A 27,634-nucleotide genomic window follows, 5' to 3' on the forward strand; every position below is an offset into this window, starting at 1 on the left:
TGTAGTTCCTGTAAATGCCTGACGACTACGGTGACCTCATACATGGCAATGGGTTTCCTTGAGGGTCGAAGCGCAGCTTGATGGGGATGCATAGTTTAAAGGCAATCTCGAAGGCGGGTCGGGTAAGACTATGTTACGACTGCCCCTTTCTTCCTAGCTTGGCAAGTAATTAAGTCATCGCCTCGACACCGCTATCCTGGCATGCATCATTATTAAACTTGTGTCTGTGTATTGTCTAGGTATGTTACTTAGTCTCTTTCCATCTTCTTTCCTAAACAAGTATAAAGTACGTTTTATGTACTTTTAAAGCTATCTCTGTGTTGCTTTTTTCTTACGATGTGTTTATCACGAAATAATCTCGTTGATCGCACAGTAGCTACTTAGCAATATGCTTCTTATGTATGCATTGGTTTCATGTACGCATATTGCAGTAATAATATTGTGCATTTATAAGCATTACTTTATGTTTAACATCTCGTGTTCTTTCCGTTGCATGTTTTAAATGCATGTAATTCTGATTGCTTGGGTTTAATTTGTTTACTTTAATGTTGGTTGTGGAGTCTCCTGCAAAAAAAACCGCTTCTTTTAAGTTTCAACTTAATGTTAATGTCTCCACGTTCTTTGCTTTCTTTTTCCTTTCTACTCATTGTTGCATACAAGGAATAAATGGAACACGCAGGGAAACATTGGAAACACGTTTATTCAGTGCTTTAAATGGGCCGGTACTCACAGTTACTTAGTATCGGCACTTCTTGTTTTTAATCAAGCTGAGTAACAGCACTTTTCCAGTGCCAAGGAGCAAGGCTTTAATTGGGAGAGAAAAAACGGGGAGGTGCTCTAAAAGGTGCAGGGCAAACCTCAAAGGGGTGTGGCCTATCTAAGTAGGAGCATGGTCTAAATAAAGATAACTAGTGTAGCAGTACCCCCTGCTCTTACAAGCGGTCAGCTCTAGGGCTCCTCAGAGCCCCTCCGCCCCCTCTGTGTGGCAGCCCAGGCTGAGACAGCTTCCCGGACGCACATACAGCCGCACCCGAGTACTTCACAGGTCTTTAAAAGACCATTTGCATGTTAAAGATTCTTTGTCGTGTTTTCACCCCTTCTTAGAGCCCCTGCATCTCCACGCTTCCTACTACTGTGCCCAAGGGCGTTATGTTCATCAGTGCAAATGCTCCTTCCTCCCCTTCGTCGCCCGCAGGTGCTTGTCGCCAGGACACTGAATAGGCCCCTCTGAGGCTTCAACACTGGCGGTAAACACGCCGAGAGACTTGTGGTGTTCCAAACAACTGGGCGATCCTACAGGCCAGCGTTGCAGTACACAAAATCAGCCTGCTGTTCTCACACTTGCAAAATAGGGCTGTCACATCCTCGTTATGATGCAGTTACATAAAATTTCCTTCTGTGCAAACACGTTTGTATTAATTTACATCTAACTTTTGTTTGACTGGTCTTTTACAAGCAAGTTTCCCATGATCAGAAGTACAGAAGAGATATAAAAATATAGGCAGTTTCTCACACAAAGTGGTTTAAGCTGCTAAATGATCCCACTTGAGTTACCATTGATCGACACAATGGTGCGATGAAAGCACACTACCAAAGAGTTCTGGGCACTCTAGTTGAGCCTCTGTTCGAGCTGGTGTGGAGATGCCAGGGGTACAGGAAGCGCATTAGCTTGATTTGCTTAAGCAGTGCCCGCGCATGCTTACCCGAAACACCAACAACAAGCATTGGCATAACCAATAAGTCTCGCTTTTGGGACCTTATAAGTATTTAGTTATGCAGCACAATATCCTTGGTGCAACAACATCAACTGTTGCATGGCTAAACACTTATAAGGTCCCAAAGACGAGACCTATTGGCTATGCCAATGCTTGTCCTCCCATGGTGCGTGGGTCAGTTAAAAAAAAAAAAAGTACTGTCTCTCACAGGGAGGTTTTACCTGGCAGTCACAGAGAGCACAAAAAAGCCATCTGACCGCCAACTCTAAATCTGGGGTGGGGCAGTCAGATGGCTAACCTCCGGTGCCCGTACCCCGTTGGGCTGTCGAAGGAGGGTGCTGGCAATGGAGCTGGAGTCGGCTACGCTGTTGCCATATTTAAGGTCCGCTCACCTCTAAATCGGGATGGTGAACTGTGAGTTTGGGGGAGATAGTGCTCTGCCACTGCTGGAACAGAGTACCCTCTCCACCAAACTCTAAATCCGCGCCTTAATGTCAAAACAAATGGTATAAAGAAAGTTCCCCCAAAATGCCACTGTTTTCATGGACAGCCTATTCAAGCAGTGGTAAACCATGAAAACCACATGTGAGCCAATGGCTGAATTGGTCTGACCCAAAGCCCTTCCCATTTCTGCACTTTTTATTTTATTCAGTCTTGAAGAAATGATGACACTGTCTGCAGCCATGGCTACGAATGAAGGTCTGTCTGAAAAGAGGGGTTGTAAAAAGTCTCAGGATATGTGACCAGGCAAAATTCTAATAGTAAGACACACAAATGATCTTGTTCCTATCGTTATGCTATGGTGCCATGCCCAAGGCTTTAAGAGGGATGAAAACACTGGGGGGGGTGGTCTCTCTCAAAGGAGCATGTCGATGTAATTAAGGACGTGGCTTAAACATATTAACTAAAAAAATTGTGCCTAGCATAGAGCTCCACTCGACTGGTATTTTGCTGCTTCTCTCATTGCACCCAATTATATAATATTTCAACTTATATTACACCTACAGCAAGCCAGGACTATTGGCTTTGTCAATGGCGGTTAGTTGCATAAGCTAAATAAGCAACAACTACTGCGTTGTTGACTATAATAGTGAACATGCTTCAGTTCTGGCATTCTGAGACTGTGAAAGAATTATGCTGAGTCTCTTTGAAGCTACATTAGAGGCATGAAGGGAGGTGCTGCTGATGGTGAGGGCAAAAACTGAGAGCCTGATAAGGACCCGTATCAACATCTGCCTTTCAGACCTGCTGGCACTGAGCTCTGGCAGGACCCGGCCCTATTAAAGCCCTGGCCATACTATGCACATAAGGTGCTAGACAAAAGCTCATGACGTGACATAACTATTTAGCTTCCTATTTGAGAAGTAGTTTTCTCCACACACAAATATTCCTTACCCACCAAAAACAGACTGCAATAGCCCTTTTCACAACGTGATGGTAGGATGGGCAGCTTTGCCGCCCAGCACATGGCTTGGCACGGTGGAGCCTGGCGCTGGGATTCAGGCAGGCCCTGGCAGACACTCTCCTCGGTGCCCACAGGCAGGGCCGCTGGCTACTGCCAGCTTCCCCCTGTGCCACTTAATGATGTTGGGGCTGGCTCGCTAGACAGAGAAACAAGAGACCGTGATGCTCTCTTAATCGGATTGTGCTTGGAGAGCGTCAAGCGCCACTGGGCCCCGTCCAAAGGCGGGGAGTGGGCTGAGGGCGGGACGCGGCCTGCTGCCAGCAGCGCCCACAGCCTAAGAGCCGCTAATTTCAGGATGTGCAGAATGGACGCGGGCTGGGCCAGCTGCTGAGCATTACTTCCTGCCCCCTTCACCCACCCGACCAAAGAGAGGGGGCAGAGAGACGGCGGCGCCTAGGTAACGCTGCGGAACTCCTGTTCGTGCCAGTGTAGACTGTGCCAGTCCATAGCAAAGGCCAGGGTAGAGCTAGAGACCCAGCCCATGTTACAGTGCCAGTCAAGATCTATAGACGTGTCTGTGCAGCTCTACAAAGAGTTTGACAGTGAAGATGAAATGCTGAGTCTGCGAAAAGAAGGAGTTATTGAAGCATGGCTGCATAGAGACTGCCCGCTTGAAGCCTAGATTTAGGGACAGGACTTGTGTACCGCTGGAAGCAGTCGCAACGTAGATCTGGAGACTGTGCCAGCAGTGGAAGCGTCGGCGCAGGTACTGTGGTTAACGCAGTGTTAGTGTAGCGCAATGAATAGTGCCGGCGCAGGGGCATATGAGAGAAAGGGTTATTTTAAGGCTAGGCGGAGCTAAGAACGTTTTTCAAGGTTTAATTTGTAAAAATAAACATGCAGTGGCCGCGTGACCATAAAAGTAACGCCGCATGGCCATGAAAGCAAAAGTGAGCCACACGGGGGAAGGAGGGGGTAGGGGAGTCGATTCACGTGCACGCTGAAAGCCAGATGGCAACTGGGCACGTCGCGCACGCTTGTACGTGTAATAGCAAGCTGGTGGCCGGCAAGGTAGCTCTTTTAAAGCATCTACTAAATGTCTCGCCAGACAGCGCATGCGTTGGCTCAGGCAAGACCTAAAAACCGGGACGTCTGGTCACCCTATATTTGACCTTTGAGGCTCAAAAATAGAGCCCCCTAGTGACCCCTTTCGGGCCCCCCCCATAAACTGGGCGTGCTCGGATCCCCACAGACCCCCCCACATTTTAAGTCCTGCCAAGGAGAATATCGGTACTTGGATTGATCAGATGGGCACTGGGCCGGTGCCTGAGGGCCAGCTGTGCCCTGTTTATTTGGCAGCTTGTTTGCTGTTTTGGCGCCTGCTGGAGGCCTGCCGCAGAAGTAAGCGGGCCTCTGCTCCCGAAGCTCTTATTGTCCTCAGACAGCCACCCTCTGCAAGGCCTCTATGCGGGTTGTCTTGTTAGTGTATTGGCACCGTGAATGGGTGGGAGGGAAGAGAGCCTGTATCAGTGACTGTGCCATTAAACGATTGGCCTCCCACTGAGGCCTGACTCACTTGCTCCTGCAATTCCACCACCACCCCTGTCCACCTGCTGGGAAAGTGACAGGGATGAGGTGGTGGAGATGGCCTACGCGGCCTGCCTGGAGTCCAGGTGAGGTGGGAGGAGGTGTACTGACCTGCCCATCAGAGGCCAGTATTGTTCTTCCCCTGACCTCTTCCCTACTCGACTCTGCACATTCTCACGACCCTGCAGTGCTCACTATGTGCCACTGCAAGCTCTCCGCCCCTGTGGCCTTCTGCCGAGGGAAGAGGAAGGAGAATGGGGTGAAAGAAGGTAAAGAAGAGACAGAAGGGGTAAGTGCAGACAGAAATGGGGAAGAGATCGATACGGCTATAGAAAGAGTAACGGAGGCACATAGATAGCAGATTAGAAATAGACAGAGTGATAGTAGAGGATTATAGTATACCTTAGGGGTAAATATAGTGGGGCAGCAAGAGAAATGAATAAAAATGGGAGAGAAGTGAGTGTGGGAGGAATCGAGAGATTAGCATCAGGACACCCATGGAGGTATGTGAAAAGAAATGTGTCTAATACTTGTTATTAATGATGCTATGCCATTCTCTCTCGTCCTGGTGCACATTGATTCTTAGCCTGGAAGGGCTAATAGTTCTGTTGATTGCTTGGCTGCATTCAGGGTTTAGAAGCTCCTTGCATTGCTCCTAGAAGTACTTCACACCACCCTTTAGTAGCATATGTACCTGTTAATCTGCACATATGGAAAATTTGAGACAACTGTCCAGGGTAATGCAAGGGCAAAATAAATACTCAAAAGGAGTGTTTTTATCATCATGTCTCACCCTGCCTCTAACCCTGCCCACTAGCCACGCCCCCAACTCAATTTAATGAGTACCTGCACTTATTTTTTTCCATTTAAAGCACTGTGTTTATTGTCTCGTTTCTAGTAGGAGCCCACGACCAGGTCCCTGCATGCCCAGAGCTACAGTCAGAGTGAAACTAATCGTAACTCCCAATGAGCCAGATCCTGGAACCTTGGCCTAAATCAAACCACATTAATACATAGAACTACTATTGTGCATCTTGTGACACAGCACGAAATGCCCAGCAACAATACATATACCACACTCTTGTTTATCATTTTGACGTAGAATGCACTTTGTTATGCGTTGTGTCATTATTTTTTTTTCTCAGTTGTTTTATGGTTATGTCATACAACTGAATACAATAAGAATAGTACAAATGCAGTAGGAGACCTTCTACTGTATTTTAAAGTAAAGCACGGCGTACTGGACAACAGTCTTCAGCAAGTACATGTCCACAATTCTCATATGCTGCGATCTACAGGTCTGAGATAGAATCTTATCAGGCCTGTGTCGGTTAATTGAGAACCAGTTAATTAGGTAAAAGTTATAAGTGTATGTTCATTGACTTCATAACTGCAGAAACTGCGGCACAAGGCACTATATGAAAGAAATAATAATTGTTAATAATACAACCCGGTTAAAATATATTTTTTTACAGTTTGTGGATCATTGATGCATCTGTAATATAGAAACTTACCTTCCTATTTAAAATCCACAGGGCATAAAGTTATCAATTGAATTTAAAAGGAAGGTAAAAGCTTTCATGAAAAGATGTTGATGTTGAACTAAAATGGGACAACTCTGATATGGAAGTGGGGTGCTAGATGGGAAACCATTTTATGAGCTTTTCATTAAATTTCATTTAGAAGGATACGTACAGTTTTAGCAGCGAGTGGGGGGAGAAAATTTCAGAGACAAAACAATTAAAAAGCATATAGAAACAATAGGAAGAGATCATGGTGCTAAAAATAATTTAATCTGAACAGACGAAAAGGAGTGAGGAAGGAGATCTTACCTTTGTGGTAATCATTATTGCTTGGACGGTGAAGCAAATCAGCATGTCATAATGAAATGTTCAAGTGATCTTTCTCAAATTCAAACCATGCCTCAAAGATTGCGTCAAGTTGCTTTCCGTGACACCAATGATACCACAGTGTATATATGAATACTAATGGTCCCTTAATTCTTTTCAGAATTTTCTGGTCACTTTTAGTATTCCTTTCTGTAGCAGTCTTTTCACGACCCAAAATAGGATCTTTTTGTATAATGCTTCCAATGTTGTTTGTAACCTCCATGAGAGCGGTGTTGCCTTTGTGTTGGTTTAAAGGTCTACATCCTGCCATCTTTCACCAATTCACCTATTCTATTCTGGATATGCGTTTACTTCTACCAGAACTGGAAATCCACTAATATTTTGGTTGAAGAGTGAAGCTGTGATATTCTGCTTACTGCATGTTACAATAGTTCTGATTTGCTTACCATTCTCCGTTAAAAGAGGTGAGATGACATGAACAGTTGAAGAAATGGCTAAGGAAAATTCAGAGTTGTAATTAGGCATAGGAAGAGGTGGCAGTATTCCTCTACACAGCCATTGAGACCTCTACCTCACGGGATGATATTGACTAATTCGGACTATCCCTGTGCTCTTTCCCGTTTTGGCTGCCAGGACGCTTTGGTTGTGTGAAGGACCCTGATCGCTAGGACTCACAGCGGGAGCCCGGGATTGCGAGGACCAGCATACTTTGCATCATCCACAGCTGGTGCCTCTTCCCGGGCGTGCCCCGCCTTCCTCCACCAGCTCATTACTGCTCACGGCCCCCGCTTCGCGGGAGCCGCTCGCAGCAGGACTCTAAGGGACTGCTTGTTTTCAGGTCCACGTTGGACTATCCCTGTGCTCTTTCCCGTTTTGGCTGCCAGGAGGCTTTGGTTGTGTGAAGGACCCTGATCGCTAGGACTCGCAGCGGGAGCCCGGGACTGCGAGGACCAGCATACTTTGCATCATCCACAGCTGTTGCCTCTTCCCGGGCGTGCCCGCCTTCTTTTGTGTACTTAACTCATGTTCCCACCGCGCATCGCGGGACCTAGCTCGGGGCTAAGCCCGGGCAAAGGGCGGGCCGTCTGTGGCCGTACGAGGCCAGGCTAGGCCCTATCCCTTTAATTTTCACTATTTTGAGTGTATTCTAATCAATTCAGAACACAATGGTTCTCCGCTCAGGGAAGGGGAGGAAGGTAACTCTTAGTACTACGGGTGGGGTAGTAACGGGGACCATGGACCAATTCCTCAAACGGGCTACGGATATATTGGAAAAGGAAATAGCCCTGACGGAAAAAAGATTGTCCCTAGATTTAGTGACAGGCAAGCGCTCATCTTTGGGCCACATTGGGGTAGCTGCTTCTCCTGATCCAGGACCACCTGATTTAACTGCCGCCCAACGCTCCAAGTCAGACTCCTTGCTATAAGAGTTAGACGCTGTAGATGCTACTTTGAATTCCACCAGAATTAGTATAGTTTCTGGTGAACCTCACGAGTCCTTATCCCCGCAGGGTATCTCTATAAATTCTCCACTATCCCCTACCCCCTCTCTATTATTTAGCTCTCCGGAAGTAACACTAAGTCCCGTTCCGAGAGCGAAACTCAAGCATAGTTCTAAGAAGAAAAATTAATAATATTAATAGCAAGAGGAAAAGAGGGGATGGGGTCCAGAAGGGGAGCTTGGCTAAAATACCTAAATTAACTCATCTAGCAGGAAACCCCCAACTACCCAGCGTATTGACTGGCGATACTATCCTAGATCCTGAACTTAGTACAAACAATGAGCTCTTGGGTAAAATAGAAGTTATGGTGAAATCTTTTATATTGCCCCTTATTGAACGGTCTAGAATGATTATTAGTAAACTAGACCAGCTAGAAAAACTAGTAAAAGGGAATGGTAGCACATTAGACAAGTTATCTGCTGCCAGAGAGCGTGCTAAGACACTTAAGACACCCGCGACTGCTAATCAGCTACGGGGCACTTGTGGTGCTGCACAGGTAACTACTAATGAGTCTGGAAATAAAAATGTAGCTACCTCTAATGTCACCCCCCAGCCAAGTCAGGGTGGTATTAAATCTGCCCATACTGATAAACCTGTAAATAAACCGCCTACGGCAGACCAGGAGATATCTAAGGAACCTGTTTCTCGGTCCAAAGAGATGGGAGAAGCATGTTCCAGTAAGAGCGGGAGATTGCTAACACCGGACCTCACCACCCGAAGCCAGCCATCTAGTGGTTATTTTAGCTGGCATCCCAGCATTGAGGGAGCATGTGCAAGAATCCTTCGCTTCACTTAAAAACAAGGTTATCAACTGGCTTAGTATGAATAGACTGTTGCTCCCCCCCCCCCCCCCCCATTTCATCGGCGAGATTGTAATGGTAAGGAGAACACCCTGGATTGGTAGAACGGCCAGAAAAATAAAAGGCGACTGTATAGTGGTCTCCTTTAGAGACCCAAGAACTGTCTCCCACATATGTGCCTGGCCGAATCAAGGGTTAGATGAAACCATCCAGACCCTACCATTAACCTTTTTTTATCCTCCCTCTAATGTAGGGGTAGCCATGAGAGGCTTTAATGAGTGGACAAGCGTAAATAGGAGGGGATTGAACAGGGGGAATTGGAATAGACCGGACCCCCTCTTTAACCCAGATATGTTCCTTAGTTATAACCGCTTCAACTGTTTAGAGGCGGTAAATTGACGGTACCGATTAGAAGACAGCAGGTCTCATTGGGAACAGGAAGGAGAGGGTAGGGACCCCTTGAAATTGGCAGAGCCTTTAAGCCAAGTATGGCCCAATCCAGGGGATGTTGATGGCCCTAAAGATAGTATGGACTCAGGCGTGCCAGAGAAGGAAGATCACTGGGGGGGTTTGTCTACAACATAATCCCTGTATGTCAAATAGTAGCGTCCAGGGGGCCATTGATGTAATATCTAAGGAGCAGAACATAATCCCCAAACCAGAGCGATTAGACTGTCAGAGTGGTTATAAATTAGCATGTTGGAACATCGCTGGTTGGAATAGTAAAATAGAGTCCCTGGGATGGAGAGAACTCATTGATAGATTCGATATTCTTTGCCTCCAAGAGACATGAAGTCCCATAGATATAAGTTATGAGAGTTTCGTTTCATTCAACCTGCCAGCGAAAGGGATCAACTATGGGTAGAGCTAAAGGAGGCCTCCTAATCTTGCTCTCAATCGACTTTCCGGTGAAGGTCATTTTGTACGAAAAGATTGGATATCATTCACAGTTGTTATGGTTGCAACATTCTAATGGCCGTAATGTTTTGCTGATTAATTATTACAATAGCTTGCCGGACCCCCTGCGTTCAATTGCAGTAAATGAATTGGAGAAGGCTTTGGATAAAATTTGTAATGTTAATCATGCTAACTTTGTATGTATTTGGGGAGGGTATTTTAATCTTCAAACGTGCCCACTATCGTTAACTAAGGCGTGTGGGTTCAATGACGATAGAGGTGATGGGTGTGTACATTTTATTCCTAATATGTACGGCGAGTCATTGAACTCAGTTTTAGCGAAATATGACTTGGTACCCCTGCAAACCGCATTGGATAGTGAGGGCAATATTGTTCCCACTTTCACTGGTAGGAATGCTGCCCCAGTTATCGACCATCTGTTGATCTCATATAATATTAGTAGGTTTTGTAACGTTCTGGTTGTATTGGATCTTGCGATCAGCGACCACAACTGTATTACATTAGATTTAACTATCTGGGGTAATAAAGGGCCGGTAGCTAAATCTATTGTCACTGATATTGTCCCATGCTGACCAAATGGTTTTAGGATTAAATGGAGGGGAGAAAACGCCGAAAACCTGCTGGTAAAAATTGTGGTGGCTTGTCTGCCTAATCTGTATTGCTGCTTGGATGAGAATGCGGACTCGAGTAGCATTTTGAATGGTTTTAGCGAGATTAACAACATAATTGGAAATCTTATAACTGTCCCCAGGTCCAGTCGTAAGAAACCGAGGTCTGGTTGGTTTGATACTGCATGTTCTGTGGCATTACGGAAGTTGAAGAAGGCCCTAGCGAGCACGCCCAGGGATAGGTTGTTTATCAAGAACCTTAGGGTTACTTATAAAGAGCAATTAAAACGCAGGAAACATGAATTACAGGAGGAAGCATGGGACAAGCTGACCAAGGCTGTTGAACTTTTTGACAGTAAACTGTTTTGGGATACTGTCAATAGCCCCTTCCTTAAGTGTGATAATATCCCTGCCCTCACTGCCCAGGTCAGTGGAGATTGCTGGGTAACGCATTTTACTAGCATTTTTGACCCGGAGAAGGAGGGTGTTTTTGGCGCAGTTGGCGTCCAATTATTGGCCAATTGTTCCATTGAACATCACTGTTCCCGAGGTAGAGTATGCCATTAAACTTAGCAAGGGAGGGAAAGCACCGGGCCCTGATGGGGTGCCCATCGACCTGTACAAGGCCGACATAAAATTATGGGGCCCCGTCCTGACTAAGGTTTTCAACGCGGCAATTGTTGAGTGTACCCCATCCACTTGGGGGGAAACAATAATGATACCAATATATATAAAGGGAGATAGGTCGGAGGCGAAGAACTACCGACCTATCTCCCTTTTAGACTCATCACTTAAAACTATGAGTCGAGTAATGTTGGTAAGGTTAGAGGAATGGGTTGAGGGTTGTGGCATCCTTGCGAAATCCCAATTTGGGTTCCGCAAAGGTTTAGGAACAATAGAACAGTGCATTAATTTAGACCTCTTAATAGGGAAGTATACCCGCGCAATGCAGGGATCACTTTTTCTCTGCTTTGCGGATCTTAGCAGCGCGTTTGATCTCGTCGACCACGCGCTGCTATGGTCAACCCTTTTGGAACAAGGCGCTCCAGTTGGGATTATTTATTTCCTGGCAAGATTATATATAAAGTTATCTGCCCGTATAAGATATGGACAAGAAGGAGAATGCACGGACAGCATTAAGGTAAACCTGGGCATTAGACAAGGGTGCGTTCTCGCTCCACTCCTTTCTTCTCTTTTTATTAATGCTATCGATATTGAACTTAAGGAGGTTAACTCTGATGCCCCACAAGTGGACGGCCTGGCCACCCCCGTTCGGCTTTATGCCGATGATTCGGTGCTTATATCCAGAACCCCCCTAGCCTTGCAGAGGCTAATGGACACATTTTCTGGATTTATTAAGGGCAGGAAACTGAAATTTAACACTACAAAAACTTTTATTATGTAGTGTGGGAAGAAAATGAGGAAGACGAAACCCTTTTATATAGATAATAAGAAAATTGAAATTGTGAAAAATTTCTGTTATTTGGGTATAACGTTTAACTGTAATGGTATGTGGTCTCAAGAGGTAACTAATGTTAAAGCTAAAATGTCCAGGAGTATCCATGGTGTTTTTAAATTTGCAACTAAACTCTGGGATCGCCGTATCCTTGATGTGCTGCATATCTATAGGTGCAGATGTGCTTCAATCGCATTATATGGATCTGGTGTTTGGGGGCGTTGTCGCCATGTGGACCTACAGATAGAGGAGAACTGTTTTATCAAAAAATATGTATGCCTACCAAAATGGGCCTCAACTGAGATAACGCATATGGAACTGGGGCTGGAGTATTTATCTGACCTGGTAAGCTTAAGACCTCTGTTGGTGTGGAGAGCAATTTGGTCTAAAGAAGAAACTGGCTTCACTAGGAGCATTATCAGCGATTGTCTCCGCCTAGATAAATGCTTAATGATACCTTGGATTGATTATGTAATTAAAACAACTAAGGATGCATTTAATTTAGATGTCCAGGCAGATCCTGAATGCCTATCTGATTTCCCCAAGAAAGAGCTAAAGAGTCGTTACATGGATAAGAAAGCGCAAGCGCGGAGAAATGGTAATATGTTGTTAACGACCGCACAATTTTATTATTCCAACATACCTATTTCTGGTTCTCAGAATTACCTGAGAATAGTTACTAGGCCATCCCATCGGTTTGTCCTAACCAGATTACGATTGGGAATTGTCCACCATTTGGTGGCCTTCCCACGCATGAAACATCATCCATCCGCACCTTGCCCTTGTGGCAGTGTTACCAAACAGAGTACCACACATTTTTTACTGATTTGTGACCTTTTTTTACCTTTCCGCATCGCATATTTGAAACCCTTATTTAAAAAAAAGGCTGTTATAACGATAAAATCTGCAATGAGTCTGTTATTCTCCCTAGAGGACCGTGATATCTGCTTTTTTACAACTAAGTTTATTTTAAAGTCAATGGCCGCTAGGAAAAGTATGGCCTTTTAGTCAGCGCCACCTGTTCTTAGCATTGTTTTACCCATTGTTTTTAAACCCAAAATTGGTAGTAAATTTGTATCAGAACGTATTGAGAAGTATGTTTATTATGTATCTTTTTTTGTATGCTTTTATGATTATTGTGCAATAATCGAATAAAGTTCTGAAACGAAACGACTAATTCGGGCATCTTTGTGAATTGCATCATTGTTGTCTGGGTGGTACAATTATCTGAAAAAACTGTCCCCAGATGATTTAGTATGGCCCGCCCTCATCTGCCATATTTTTATTCTATATTATTCAGAGCTATGACATCCAGAGTACTGTGTCAGTGGGAAGTACAGGGGAAATTCCAATATTTTGTTGGATTCACACTTTCTACCCAATATAGGAGGGCATGTGCGCATGCTGGATAAGTGCTTCAATCTTGTTCTTGTTGATCTTGTATTTCTGTTTATCTTGGATCTAATTGAGTTACATCTGTAGTCGAGACAGTACACAGCTTTTATCACCGATTAAGGGTTCAGTTCAAAAAGTGTAATTCATATAAAAAATATGTTTACATTTAGATTACAACAATGAGGTGATTGCCTGCGCACACCTTTCCTAAATGCTAAGTACTCCGTGTGTAAGACTATTTAAACAAAGTGTGTGTGCTGTTTGGTTGGAAGGCAGCCAGCCTAATTGAAAGAACAATTTCTGGTGGAAACACCACTAGTATACAAAACGCACAACAACTTGTAAAGTATATCAATGAAAAGGCATTAAACTATGCCTAGTTTGGGTCACCAATAATCAATCAAGAAATGCACTTTTTGAAAAAATGTTAATTGTGTTTTATATATTCATATGCATTGTCAATAATCAAAAACCATTTATGAACTCGGTATTTGCTTATACCAAAACAAAATCATTATGACGCTACTGTTGTACAAAGTTGAATAAACATAACTGTCAATCGATTATTTGCACATTATAACATTGTCACAACTTAAAGAAGGCCCAATGCATTTCGGGAAACTCCCTTCTTCAGGGGCACTGTGGAAATAATAAACATGAAACACTTTGTCAACACTATATATGTATAGCTGAATTTGTGTGAACATGATATTGCTAAATACATCAAAAATAAGATCAAATGCCATTTCAGCCATTAATGGAACAAATTGCCATGTATAAGCAAATACCGAGTTCATAAATGGTTTTTGATTATTGACAATGCATATGAATATATAAAACACAAATACATTTTTTTCAAAAAGTGCATTTCTTGATTGATTATTGGTGACCCAAACTAGGCATAGTTTAATGTCTTTTCGTTGATATACTTTACAACTTGTGCGTTTGGTATACTAGTGGTGTTTCCACCAGAAGTTGCTCTTACATTTAGATTACAGAATTTTACAGGTAAGGATAAAACTAAAATATTTAATTATGAAAGCCTCTGTCTGCTCCTCATCCTTTGAATAAGGGTAGGTTAATCTCTGTTTTTATGTAATTGTTTATTCCATTTGAAATGTGTAATTGTTCCATTTTAAATGTGTTACACCACACAGTAAATGTTAAGCAATGTCGTTCAGTAAGTACAAATTATTATTCAGCTCTTTACCCAAAATGGAAATACATCCAGCTGAGTCATTACCTCAATAGCAGATTCGGAGCTACCCCAGGGGAACTCCAGGGATCAACCATATTACATTAATTACGTCTTAAGGGGGGCACCACATGGGTGTTATGTCAGGCCTTTACAATACAATGGTGTGACAACTATCCTCTAAACCCTTAAAGGTCCAAATCAAGTTAAATTAGCAAATACGAGTGCACCATGAGTACAAAGATGAGGACTGGGCCAATGTTATGAATCCTATAGAGGCTGAATCACAAGGTGTCAGTTTTCAAAGAAGTGTAGTCAATTTATTTTATTTTGATTTATTTATAACATAGAGTGCACTGTACCATACAGGTATCCTGCCACTGAGAACCTATATTTAGACATAAGAGCGAACTGCTACAGAGAAAGGCCAGATCAGTGCAAGATAATTACATGGGAAAGAGCCAGTTTTTTATGGCCTTCCTAAAGTACAGTAGGTCAGCTGCAGGTATTAATGCGGCTGGTAGTTTATTCCAAAGCTGAGCCGCTCTGACCATAAAAGCTCAACCACCCTGTCTTGTTTTCTGAAAGTTTGCAACGCACATGAGATTCGCAGTTGCTGAATGAAGAAGTCTCCTTGGAACATATCTTTTTTATCTTCTTTGCAGGGGCAGAGAGACCTTACCCTGGTCAACATTTATTAATGCTAATAGTCCTGACCATTAGCACATTATAAGACTGTAACCCTGATGACCTTTTGTTACTCAGTAGGCACGCTATCTACTGTGAGACTGATATCCGGTGACTCCAGCTTTCTTTGAGTAGTGGGGCTTCGCAGGAGGGGTTTAAGGATAAGTACTTAACCTTGTAATATGGGTTAGGTCGCACCAGTAATCAGGGTAGAAGGGCCTTCTAGCTCCCATTGTTTCCTAAAACGGACCTGACATGTCTTACCTATCCCAGATACTGGAGAGGTCTTGATATCCACATGCAAAGTTCATCACAACCAGACCCCTTGTGACTAGGTGGCAACATAACTCATTCAGGAACCTGAGACTAATGTGAGCGAGTGGATGAATATATGGCAGAGCAAATCTTATAAAGGGGAAAAACTGGTCAATAGTGTGTAACCCACTACACATTTTCCAGAAGTTACCTTTAATGGGCAATCTCTTGTGAATTTTAGGGTCACTGCAAAACAATTTATGGGAGAAAAGCCATGTTTTCAACATTTCCTTAATCATTAATGGATTTGCAGATACCAAGGCTGTGGCTTTCCAGCCCCATGGGAACTGCTGTTTATAAATGCCCCTAGTGGTGTTTCCCTGCTTCCCGCGCATCATATAAGCTGTTTGTGAAAGGGATTAATGTGGAATGATAGGCAAGCCTAATCTCCCCAGCGGTCTACTGGCCATCAATTTGGAGTGGGTCAGCCTAGGTCAAGTCTGCCCCCATATAAAGGATTGTATATCTGTACATCTATCTATGAATTGTCGCATCCTAAGAGGTAGTGTCAGGGGAAGCATAACCATCACATACATAGAGCTTGAGACCACAAACATTTTGACAGTTTTTTCCCTACCCCAAAGTGATACATTGAAATGATTCCATCTCACATAGTCGGTCATTTTTAGTAATCAGCTGATTGTCTTCCACCATTCTTTCCAAACCCCTTTCTCCCATGTATTTCAATCTTTCTGTCTTCTAACAGAAATGTTAATCACCAGTAGAGGCAGGTGTCGTGACTAGGCCATGGGGAGTGCCTCACTTTTATCCCAGTTCACCCCACAGCCTCAGATGATGAAGAAATCCTCAATTGTATTTGTAGGGGTCTTAAGTAATGTTTGCAGGTTGGATAACAAAAGCAGTATATTGTCTGTGTATAGCAATATTTTGGAGGATCTAGCAGCAGCACCAGTTGCAGCTATTGAAAATGATTGGTGGATGGTCTGTGTCAATGGTTCTTTTGCTAACAAGAACAGGAGGGAAGATATGGTGCAACTCTAACATGTCCCCCTTGAATCCATAAATAAACCGAAAGAAAGGTGTTACAGCTAACCTGTGCCTTAGGAGGCCTTTTCACCCTGAAGTCTGTGCCCAGCCTAAATCTGTACCCTGCCACAATGTCGCTTCCGATTCTGAACTGTACAGTGTAGTATAGTACCATGCGAAAGCTCAGCAGTAGTATACCATATGTAAGATTAGAAAATCTATGCTCCTTAATAAGATGCTTCTTTCCTATTTTGTATTTTAGTTTTATTTTTAAGAATACATAGGGAACCCTCATACTGTTGTAATTGTACGGGATTCCGAGAATACTGAAGATTCACCTACCTTCCTTCAGAGCTGAACCTAATGAAAATTACCTTATCGCCTGTTGAGCTAGAAATGTCCCTGCCCTGAGTGCCTAACTGAACTGTTATCTGAATCCCTAATTCTGATTTTTGTTGTCATAGGTGAACACGGATCAGGCTTGTGTGCCATAACATAGGCCTTTCTCCCTGATTGCTGTTTTATTGTACCAGGAGGGGTGCCTAAAGCGCTACCCTCATAGTGGTGGAAGTCTACTTCCTTCACCAAGAGTTAAGCAGCATGAGCGCTGTGGTGGCAGCATACCGCGTAGTGATCACTAGAAGTGAACATTTCCTTTCAAACCTGTGTCACTGGAGTGACGGATACAGGCTCAATCACATTTTTAAAGTTGTGCTACTATGTGATTAACTCACCCTTGGACTAGATCAGTTGAATTTAGAATGCTGCGCAGCACAGGAGTGGTATCTCTCCTCTGGATGTATGTGTACCTGGGCAGGGTACTGTACATGAATACATCAGTGCTGTTCAGTGCATGCATGGTCAGTGCGTGTACTGGTTGGATGTATACAGGAGAAGAATACATTACAGGAGAGATGTAGTGCTGTGCAGTAGTGAAAGCATGTGCAGGGTGTATGTGTGTTTGCATGAAGTGCAATACATGAAAGGTAAAGTGTTGTGCAGTGCATGCATAGGGAATGTGTGTTCTTGCAGTGTTTGGGTTTGCAAGTAGCATACCATGGCACACACATAAAGGCTACAGTACTGAGCTGTGTGCACAGAACAAATGTGTGGGAGGAATGTATGTGTGTCTGTGATGGCACAACGCATGGAGGTAACAGTACTGAATAGTGTATGTGCTCTTACCATACCCTGAGTGCAAGTGTGCCTGGAATGTTACAATACATGGAGGGGCCTTGGTTCCATTTTGGGACGCCCAAGCCTGCCTTTTGATTACATGAATGGCAACCCCCAGACAGATTTTTGTATTGCTGCATTTCTGTGAGCTGGGTGGGACACACTTGAAGGATAGAGAGACTCCTAGTATACATCAAAGGGTGCTCTTTGATTAAGTGATAGATCACAAGGAAGGGTTTTGGACACATTTGAGGAAGGAGATGGGTCTGATAAGAGAATCATAATGAGTAGGACCTTTTGATGCTCCTATCACTGTGGTTGACATCCAGGTGTGAACTCTAGTCACTCCCATATCGTGTGTTGTGAGTGTGTCTACTTCGGAATCTCTCCTGTTGTGACAGACAGCCTTTCAAGAGGAAGAAGAGAGAGAAAAGAAGGGAAGGTTAAAACCCCATAATTTGTCATCGACTAAGTAGCCAGATGGGTTGTGTGAGCAATGGAAGCTCTGCAAGATTTCTGCCTTAGGCCAGGCCTCGGGGCCAAGGCATGCTAGTCTCCCTACTCGGTGACTAGCAGGCCTTGGCCTGCTGGGTCACCCACAGAAACCCAGACCACCTGCTGTGTCACACCAGCGCCTGCCTCGTTGCCAAGACGAGTGTGCTCTGTGAGGAAGAGGAACACATTGGAGGGAGCAATGTCCAGTGGGGAACCAATCGCATGGACTGCTGGTGTGGGGAGACGTCTGCTGCACTTATTCGGTTGCTGCCTGTGTGCAGATTCCAGTCAGTGATCCTCGTATGCCAGGAGATGGCAGCCATGAGCAGAGTATAGTGCTGGATGAGTAAAGTAGTGCGGCGCCTGTTGCGGTGACCCCATATGCCAGAAGTAGCCGCTGTGAAAGTTATTGTGGGATACAAAGGGCAGGAGCTTGAGTGGAGCCTAGCAGCGACCTCATATGTCAAGAGGGACTACCGTGTGGTAAGGGCTAACATCTTGGCCACTAGAGTTAATAGCAACCATGTATGCCAGAAAGAGCTGCCGATACCTAGGTGGTTGCAGGGATCAGCAGTCACCCGAGAAATGTGAGCCGTGACCCATAGGTCACCATGAAGCAATGAGTATTGAGCCAGAGCAGCCCCTGTGCAGCTGAGAAAGACACTGTTTGTGCATCTCACACAAGTGAGGAACTCAAGACTTACGGTGCCGGCGGGGCACTGGAGCAACCTCGCTCTCTGCTGGAGTCATCTGCGAATGCTCAGGAGAAAAAGATGCGTGGAGCTACTATCCGAACAGGACCAGAGCAGTGTGAATGCCCGCGGTTGGGGCACTCGTTGGGACATTGCAAGCCACCTCGCTGCTGGAGCGGGTAAGCCTGGTTACAGGCCTATCAGGCCCAAAGGGAAACGCTGCTGAGGCACTGCGGTGTCAAGACACTTTTGACTATTTTACGACGAGTCAGAGTGGACGTTTGAGTTAAACTCTACTAGTGAACATTCCCTGCATGGGGACACCAATGACTGTGAATGACCCCTACTACATTATGAAGAGTAGGTGGGATGGGGGTTGTGTTATTGTTTATATATGCCGGAACACTGCTTTAAATGCATTGAGTTAGAAATTAAATTCTTCTTTTTATTATATAAATAAGTATTTGACTGTACATTGATTTATTGACACTGCTGTGCACTCTTTTGAGTTATGAGTCGTGTTCACTAAATTATATTCACACTCCCTCCCCCCCTACCCCCCCCCCCCCCCCCACACACACCACACACCACACACCACCTCCCCTGGAGGGAGCCTTGGACTGCTACCTCTGAGAGTCAAGTGCACCAGGGGTACTTGGCCGAGTTGCTAGAGACATCAGGAGTCAAAGGCCAAACCCCCCAGTAACCCCTGCATGCCTCGTGGCCCTCGGAAAGGGGTTCTGACATCACCGTTTGCCAGATTACTAGCTTTCACACATATTCCAAGCGAAGGGTATTAAAAAAAAAAGTATAGCCATGCACTGAGCGAGAAGTGAGTGTTTTGCTTTGCGTTCGAGCAAGTGAATTGCTGCACATTAATTTGTTGTGTTGTGCTGCAGATCCCAATCGCACTCTAAGCTTCAACAGAGTGCCATCTTCCACGCTGATTTTAATCATGCGAAGTCTGAGGTCTAAGAAGGCATCAGTATAGAGAAAGTCCTCCCCTCACATTGCAATCCCTGGACCTCCATCCAAAATATAGTCTCGCCCAATACTAGGAAGGGGAGCGAAGGGCAATGACAGGAAATGGCATTAATACATCTTTGTGCCCAGTGCTAGCAACCTAGCAATAATACTTCGTCTTCCTTTGTCGTATGTTGAGTTTGCAGTTGCATGTACCCTTGCCCCATGCCCCGTGCATAAACCATGTAATACTTTTGCTCTCAATAGTGCAGAGGTAACGCAGTGTCTACATCTAAAAACACTATTTTTGTCCCAACACTGATGGCCTACTACTATGCCAATTAAAACTTTTATTATTGATTGTATTAACTGCATTTGTATTGGAAATGCAAGCAGTTAATTTGCATAGTGCACATATCAAATCTTCGTGCCTACAGTACTTCGGTTGTTGCCCTTTGGACGTGCCAGGAACAGCTAGGGAGCTCAGTGTTGCTGTAAAACCTCGAAGCCTAATCCACCACACCAAACAAAATTGCTCTGCCACTGCTGTCCTATTCATAAATACCTTGGAGAAGAGAGTAATCAACATATCGCTGAAGATGCACCAAAACCAAATGTTTTCTTATTAGAGTAGAATCTAGACCATCACAGGTTGATTTGTGCTTAGCTAATTTTGATACGTATGGAAGTCAATTTTCAAGGTTTCCAGAGGTAAATAGTCTTTGTGGCACTCCTCATAGAAAGTGACATCACTGGTACAGCGCACACAGGGTACTAGCAGAGCTCACTCAATAAAAGTAGTAAACAATAAACGCAATCACTGTCCTTCTGAAGATGTATGTTTAACTTTAATCCCACTAATGTACTTTAAAAATGTGCGTAAACAATTGAGAGGGAGAGAGAGAGAGAGAGAGGTATGCAGCTCTTGCAGGGACTACCTGCTGCTGGATGACTAATAAAGAGTGAAGAGCAGTGTTGGTTACTTATGTAAAAGCTTCCTGTCTGAAAAAAAAGTATACAGAGGGTTGGGATTCATAACTTTGGAAAATGGAGCCTGCCTCAAGGAAATCGGTTTAGGCCTGAGTGGCCACAAAACCTTTCTCGAGGGATACCGTGGAGGCTACAGGCAATCACATCTGCCCCCCCTTTTCGACTTTAGTAAATGAAAAGTCTCAGCCATCTAAAGCATTTCAGTGGTACATGGAACAGACCTATAAAGAACTGATTGAATTGAATGGCTCATTCTAAATAGATTATCAATATCTGTAGCCAGTATACATATTTCAGGCATAATTTGCCAGTAGCATTATCTTTAGTAGCTTATCATTTCATCTGAGATGCAGAAGAGAAGCTCAATGTTTAATTAAATTGGAACCCTGCCTAGGAAAGCATGTGCTGCATGTGGGTTTTCATGCTGAACAGAAGAGTTATTATTGTAAGTCTAATGAATGAAATAAATGTTTTGTTTAAATTCCATTAAAACCATATACAATTATTTACATATCTTAAAACATTACCTACTAAATAATTTATCATAAAAATACAAACAGTAATTAAAAAGTGCAAACTAATGCATTAAACCTTCCCAACATCGACAGTCTCAGAACTTTTTCCCCACACCCAGTACGTGTGACCTATAAATGTTACCAATGTGGCAGAAGTTTTAGTTATTGCTTTTAAAACGTGCCGGTGCCTCTGAAATTGTCCTGATTTATTTATTTATTTATAGAGTCTTATATAGCGCAAACGTGACCCACGAGGTTATCAGAGCGCTTTACAGTAGAGGAATAACAATGGAAGAGGTAGTCAACACAAATAAAATGTCAATTTGTCATAATAGAAATATAAATGAAAAGTAATAACATAGAAAAAGTAAAGGACCAGCAATAGAATCTGCAGAACGACGTGCATTAGACAGTTACTGAACTTAAGGACATTGTGCTATTAGACAAACATATTCTTAGATCGATTAAAGGTAGATATATAAAAGTAAAAATGATCAAACAGATCTACATCCAGCGAAACAATAATCTGCAGACAATTGTAGAGCAACAGGGGTTGTGCTGAAAAGACATACAATCAAATACATCCCATACTTAAACTTAGGACATGAGATTGTTCATTAGTAGACTTTTTACTTCCTTTTTGAATACAGTAAAGGAGGTGATTCCACACACTAGGGGTGGTAGAGAGTTCCAAATCTTTGGAGCAATCCCTGAGAAAGCTCTACAGCCTGTTCTCTTCTTCCGGAAGGATTGGGGTTTCAGAAGTAGAGTGCTCGCACTTCCTAGTTGTCTCCAGCCTCCTGATTTTTCCAACTTTAGCGCCAAGTAACTGGTTGTATTGTTGTGAATTGCTTTGTGCGTCATGCACGCCACTGTAAGGTGAATTCATGCTTCATACGGCAACCAGTTCAGTGCTTTCAAGGTTCGTGAGATGTGACTGTTTCATTTGGTTCCTGATACCAGTCTAGCCGCAGCATTCAGAGCTGCTCTCTGTGGTGCACGCCTGTATTTAGGGAGACCAGAGAGTGTGGTGCTTTCATAGTCAAGTCTTGGTAGTTCTAGAGGCCTGCGGGAGGAAGGGTTTACGTTTCCTTAATATACTCATCTTGTGATTAGCTCCCTTGGTGGTAGTAGAGATGTGCGACTGCATATTCAGATGTTTGTCAATGGTGACACCTAGGGATTTTGCCGAGTCTATGAGGAGGGGGAGACAATCAAAGGAGGTTAGGTGTTTTAACCAGAGGTCAATCTTTGGAGTGTAGTTTGGAGGTGAGATGAGAATGATTTCCGTTTTTTTGGTGTTCAGCATCAGATGGTTGTTAGTGAGCCAGCTTTGCGTGTTCAGAAGCGTAGTATTTAGAGTAATGAAGTTGTCTGGCGAGGTGATTTTAAGGTATAGCTGGGTGTCATCCGCTAATAGGTGATATAGAATGTTCGCAGCATTCAAAGCATTCGCCAGAGGTTCCATTAACAGATTGAAGAGAATGGGTGAGAGGGCAGATCCCTGAGGCACACCAAGAGTTACCATGGATGGTTGCGAGAGTATATTCTTCATCTTGAATCTTTGAGATCTGTTATTCAGGAAGGAGGAGAACCACTGTAGCACAGTGCCCGAGAGGCCCATCCTTCTTTCCAATAGGGACAAGAGGTTGTCGTGCTTGACCGTATCGAAGGCGGAAGACCGATCAAGAAGTATCAAAAGGCATGATTCATTTCGATCAAGCATGATTAGTATATCATCCATAATGTGCGTGAGTGCAGATACTGTGCTGTGTCCACTTCGGAAGCCCGATTGGTGACTGTCTAAGAGGTTGAAGTTCTCAATGTGATTTCATAATTGTTTTTGAACACATTTCTCCAATATGGGGATATTAGTTATAGGACGGTAGTTGTTAGGATCAGATGGAGAGGCGTCAGCCTTCTTTAGTATAGGAGTGACCTGTCCTATTTGAAGACCGTCCGGAATAACACCTTGAATCAGGGAGGCGTTTACAATTTTAGACCATAGTGGTAGTATAGAGGTTTTAAAATCTTGAAAAGGGCAGGTGGCAAGGGATCCGAGAAATAATTGGAAGGGTTGATTGCTTGAAAAGTGTTGTAGATAGTTTGTTGAGAGACTGGCAAGAAGGTGTGCCAAGAGGCATTGTTTTTTTGTGACTTCCCTTGGGTTAATAAAATTAAAATTAAAATGAGCTTCAGATAAACCGCCCAATTTGAGATCTAGTGCCATAGATGGGGGGGGGCAACTTTGATTGGATGTCTAGCTCAATAGTTCTAGTCTTTTCATGGAAGAAATTGGCAAGCACGTCACATGTAGGAGTGGCCAGGTCATTTAACTCACTGTAGTTAGTTGTATTGCAAGATTGTTGCATGATAATTTCAAAGAGTTTTTTTTGGTCGGTTGCTTGCTTGGTTCAGCTGAGTTCAGAAAAAGTCTGCCTTTGCCTTAAGAATCTTCCTATTGTACGAATTCCTTAACTTTCTAAGATGCTCCAGATTGAGAATGTTAGGAGTCGATTTCCAAAGACGTTCAGCAGCTCTTAGCTGTCTACGCTCCAAGTTCAGGTCTTCATTGAACCAAGGCTTGGAAATCTTAGTGGAGACATTTTTTTCCTGTAGCGGCACTGTGGAGTCCAGAGTTTTGAGTATCTTGTTGTTGTAGAAGGTTGTAAGCTCATGTACATCAGTTATGTCAGTCATGAGGGCCAGAGCAGAGTTGCACTGGTTTACCAAGGAGATGGGATTGATAATTTGTAGATTCCGTTTCCATTGCTTTAACTTTGAGGGTTGTCCCCTTTTATGCATAACTTCGGTATTGATGGAGAAGAGGATGCAGTAATGATCAGACCAATCGCAGGGTGTGATGGATTCCAGTAGGATGATGTTAGATTTTGCAATGATGAGGTCCAAAGTCTCTCCCTTGTTATGTGTTGGACTGTCACAGAATTGGGATAACTCCTGCTCTGACAGAAATTCTGTAAAACAGTCTACAATATGATCATTTGCATTGTTCCAATGGAGGTTGAAATCACCTAAGAAAATATGAGGAACTAGGGAGTTGGAAATGGATGCCATGATCTCCATAATCTCATCAATACAAGTCAAATTATCACCTGGGGGGGTGGTAAAATATGTGTAGCTTACAAGTGATATGCTTAGAATCTGAGATATTGATGCAAAGATAATCACACAAAGAAAGTTCAATGGAATCCGCTTGTTTGACTGATAGTGAGTTACGATAAATGCAGGCTACCCCTCCACCAAGTTTCCCAATCCTATCAAGTCGAATTAAATCATGGGAGGGAGGAACCAGTAGGTCGAGAATGGGAGATGAGGAGCTCTTTAGTCAAGTTTCTGTGAGGACCAAAATGTCTAAGTCGTCAACTAAAATGAGATTGAAAATATCAGTAGCATGTTTGCTGGCAGATCTACAATTTAAAAGCCCACACTTCAGCTTGTTGAACGAGGGGATTGAAGCAGTCGGTCCTAAATTGATATTTGTGAGGTTATCTCTGTTAACAGCTCTGTTATTAAGTGTAGGTTCTCTGAGGGGGTTGGTTACAATGGATTGAATAGCGCTGCAATGAGACATACTATTGTCAGAATCCAGGGCATAGAATATAAGAGGTACATCAATGTTGCTGTCTGAAAGATGATCGCTTGGTCTCTTTGACACAGAAACAGAGTATAAACTACCAGGAATGGTGTTAATCAGGAGTGAGACATAGGGTGTAGGCCTACTAGGTTGGGCATAGTTTTGGTTGTGTTGAATAGAGTTGTCAATGGGAGCATTTGTGGGGCAATAGTTTCTCGTTTGGAGACTGATCAGATTCACTGTGTCATTGGTGGCTCTGTGTAGGATAAGAAGATCTTTTGTGATGGTTGAAAGATTAAGCATATCATCCTTAAAATATGCTGGATGCTAGCTCATTAATTTGGTCGATCAGGACAGAGATGGGAGAGTATGTAATAGGTGTTGGTGTATGAACTGTTTGGGGAGGCAAACTGTCCGTAGTATCAATATGCATGTCTATTGCAAGAGTGGTATAGTAGATCCCCCCTTGAGGTTGGGGAGGGGTCCCTGAGTTCAATGATGGGATAGGTGAGATGAGTGTACCCACTGTAGGGGTTCCTTCAGATATTGTGGTAGGTAGTAGGTGAGTGGAGTCTAGACCATCCTCTATGTGTGATTGTATAGGAGAAATGAGTGTAGCAGATGTAAGAATTCCCTCAGAAGCTGCAGCGGATAATAGGTGAGTGGGGACTAGGCTATCACCTGTGTGTGAAGGAGGGGGGAGGGGGACAGTATTGGAGACATCCAATTTTGTGCTATCCACAAAGGATGGCCATGATAACATTGGAGTGGTGTGATCGGTATCAAGAACTAAGTGTGAATCTTCTGGTCTGAGGGGACCAGGAGTGATTTCAGCCAGATGGACTAATTGGTGGTGATTACTGGAGGATTCAGTCCCACTGATGATAGGGGCTGAGAGCAAACCAAACACACATGGGCCAGGTGACCCATGTATAACTGTAACAGAAGTGTCTGGGGAGATAGGCACCAAGACCGGGGCGATATTTGTCCCATTGGGAGAGTCTGGTAAGTTCGAAATGTCAGGAGAGATAGGTACCTTCCACTGTGAAAATGGGCTTGAGGGATTTCTATTGTGCCTCTAACAATGATGGACATAGACATATAATATGTATATTTGCCACTTTAAAGTCCAGGAGCCATCAAAGTCCTTAAAGGGAAGATACGAAAAACGGAATGGCATAGAAAGCTCCTCTTCCCATGCCTGCATATTAAAACCGGGGTAACCTTGACTTGAGAAGGTAAAGGTTTCTATAGCATACTTATTATGTTTGTTAATTCCTGCGGACTCCATATTGTAAAGCCGTGATTGTGCCTTAATACCTTTTTGTAACTTAGTTTCTGGCAAAATATGGGCATGTTGGTTAGGTCCTCTAATGCTGGAAGTTTATATTTATCCAGGTGCTGGTTGATTGAACTTTCAGACAATGGTGCCTAAGACATTTACATCACCAGTCATATCAATAATTCTTAAATATTTGTATCTCAAACAGAGCTTCCTAATACATTGCCCTGTTTGTATGTTTTAGAGCTCAGATGTTTAGCTTGGAGCACACAGTCCCCTTTTCAGAGAATCATGTTTTTTGGGCAGTTTTATATTCTTGGCATCCTCCACGAGCACTACATTTACTGTACCATTATTTCCTTGATTACTTTTTTTAATAATTGAACTAGCACCAATTTCTGAGATTTCACCTGGAATGCAACCAAATGCAAAAATGGCTTAAAAAATAAACACAAAGGGGAACATCTATAGTAAGGCAAAGCAATGTGGTTTGGGACAGTCAAAGTATGAGGTTGTTTCGCCTTACCAATTTAAATGAAATCTAGGTGGAATTAGCTGAAAATTAAGCGTAAGTGATGTAATTTTTACTCCTATAAAACTAACCTTATGTCTTTATGTTTTTTTTGTAGATGTCATGGGGAACCCTGAAACTGTTTAAATATTACTGGAGGCTCCGACCACTGCAAACTCCCCCACCTTCCTCCGTAGCTAAATCTGATGGAAACTTTATTAACACCCTCAGCCTGAGTGCTAACTTTTGCTCTGAAAGTGAGGAGAGTGGGCCCAAAAACAACATCCATTCACCTGATGGAGGAGTGAATATTTCTTCAGAATCTACTACTAGTGGATTGCTCAAAAAACAGGATTCTGATTCAGTCGGAGTGGATGCTGTATCAGATCATGATGCGATCTTTCTGCCCCTGTCAGTTCCCCCTCCAGCACATTGCTGCATGAGTGGATGTATGAACTGTGTTTGGATCCAGTATGCTGAAGACCTGCTACAACATTACCACAATGGTGGCGAGAGGGCATTGGCTGCCATTGAAGAACATGTCACGGACGAGAACATGAAAATGTATCTGAAGATGGAGATGAGGTTGAGGATGAAAGCGGCAGATGTGTGATACTGCCATGCTAAAAGTAGTGGTTGTGCCGGTTTGACTATATTTTACCATAGAGCAAGAAAGAACATCAGGTATTGGAGTGACCAAGCAACCCATTGTCTGTCTAATGGATGGAAAGAGGAAATACAGGCAGAACGAAATTTAGCATGTATCCTACGCTCTGAAACATCAGGGTGACCCATTATGCAAATATCTGGGAGGGTAGCACGTATTTAACTGAAATATTTATTATTTATTTCCTTAAAATACATGTTTTCAATGTTTTTATGATCCATCATTTTGGTATTTCTGATATTTACTATTTGTATTGATTGGATAATTTTTGTAGCTGAGAAATGAAACCCTGTAAGGAGCACTACTTTGCAATAAAATGATTCAGTTC

General features: G+C 43.4%; 1 protein-coding gene across 2 annotated transcripts; it reads left to right on the top strand.

The window, feature by feature from the left end:
* On the top strand, positions 1-27,634 carry OXLD1 (oxidoreductase like domain containing 1). 2 transcript variants are annotated; one of them, XM_086931002.1, is made up of 2 exons: positions 1-122; positions 26,758-27,634. In XM_086931002.1, exons 1-2 carry the CDS (start codon positions 81-83, stop codon positions 27,250-27,252), a joined length of 537 nt encoding a protein of 178 aa, XP_086787128.1. In that variant the 5' UTR covers positions 1-80; the 3' UTR covers positions 27,253-27,634. The 2 variants fall into 2 exon arrangements, with proteins under 2 accessions (XP_086787128.1, XP_086787129.1); XM_086931003.1 differs by having other exon boundaries at positions 100-239.

This window comes from Lissotriton vulgaris, chromosome 7 (assembly GCF_964263255.1).
Source record: "Lissotriton vulgaris chromosome 7, aLisVul1.2, whole genome shotgun sequence".
Classification (NCBI taxonomy): domain Eukaryota; kingdom Metazoa; phylum Chordata; class Amphibia; order Caudata; family Salamandridae; genus Lissotriton; species Lissotriton vulgaris.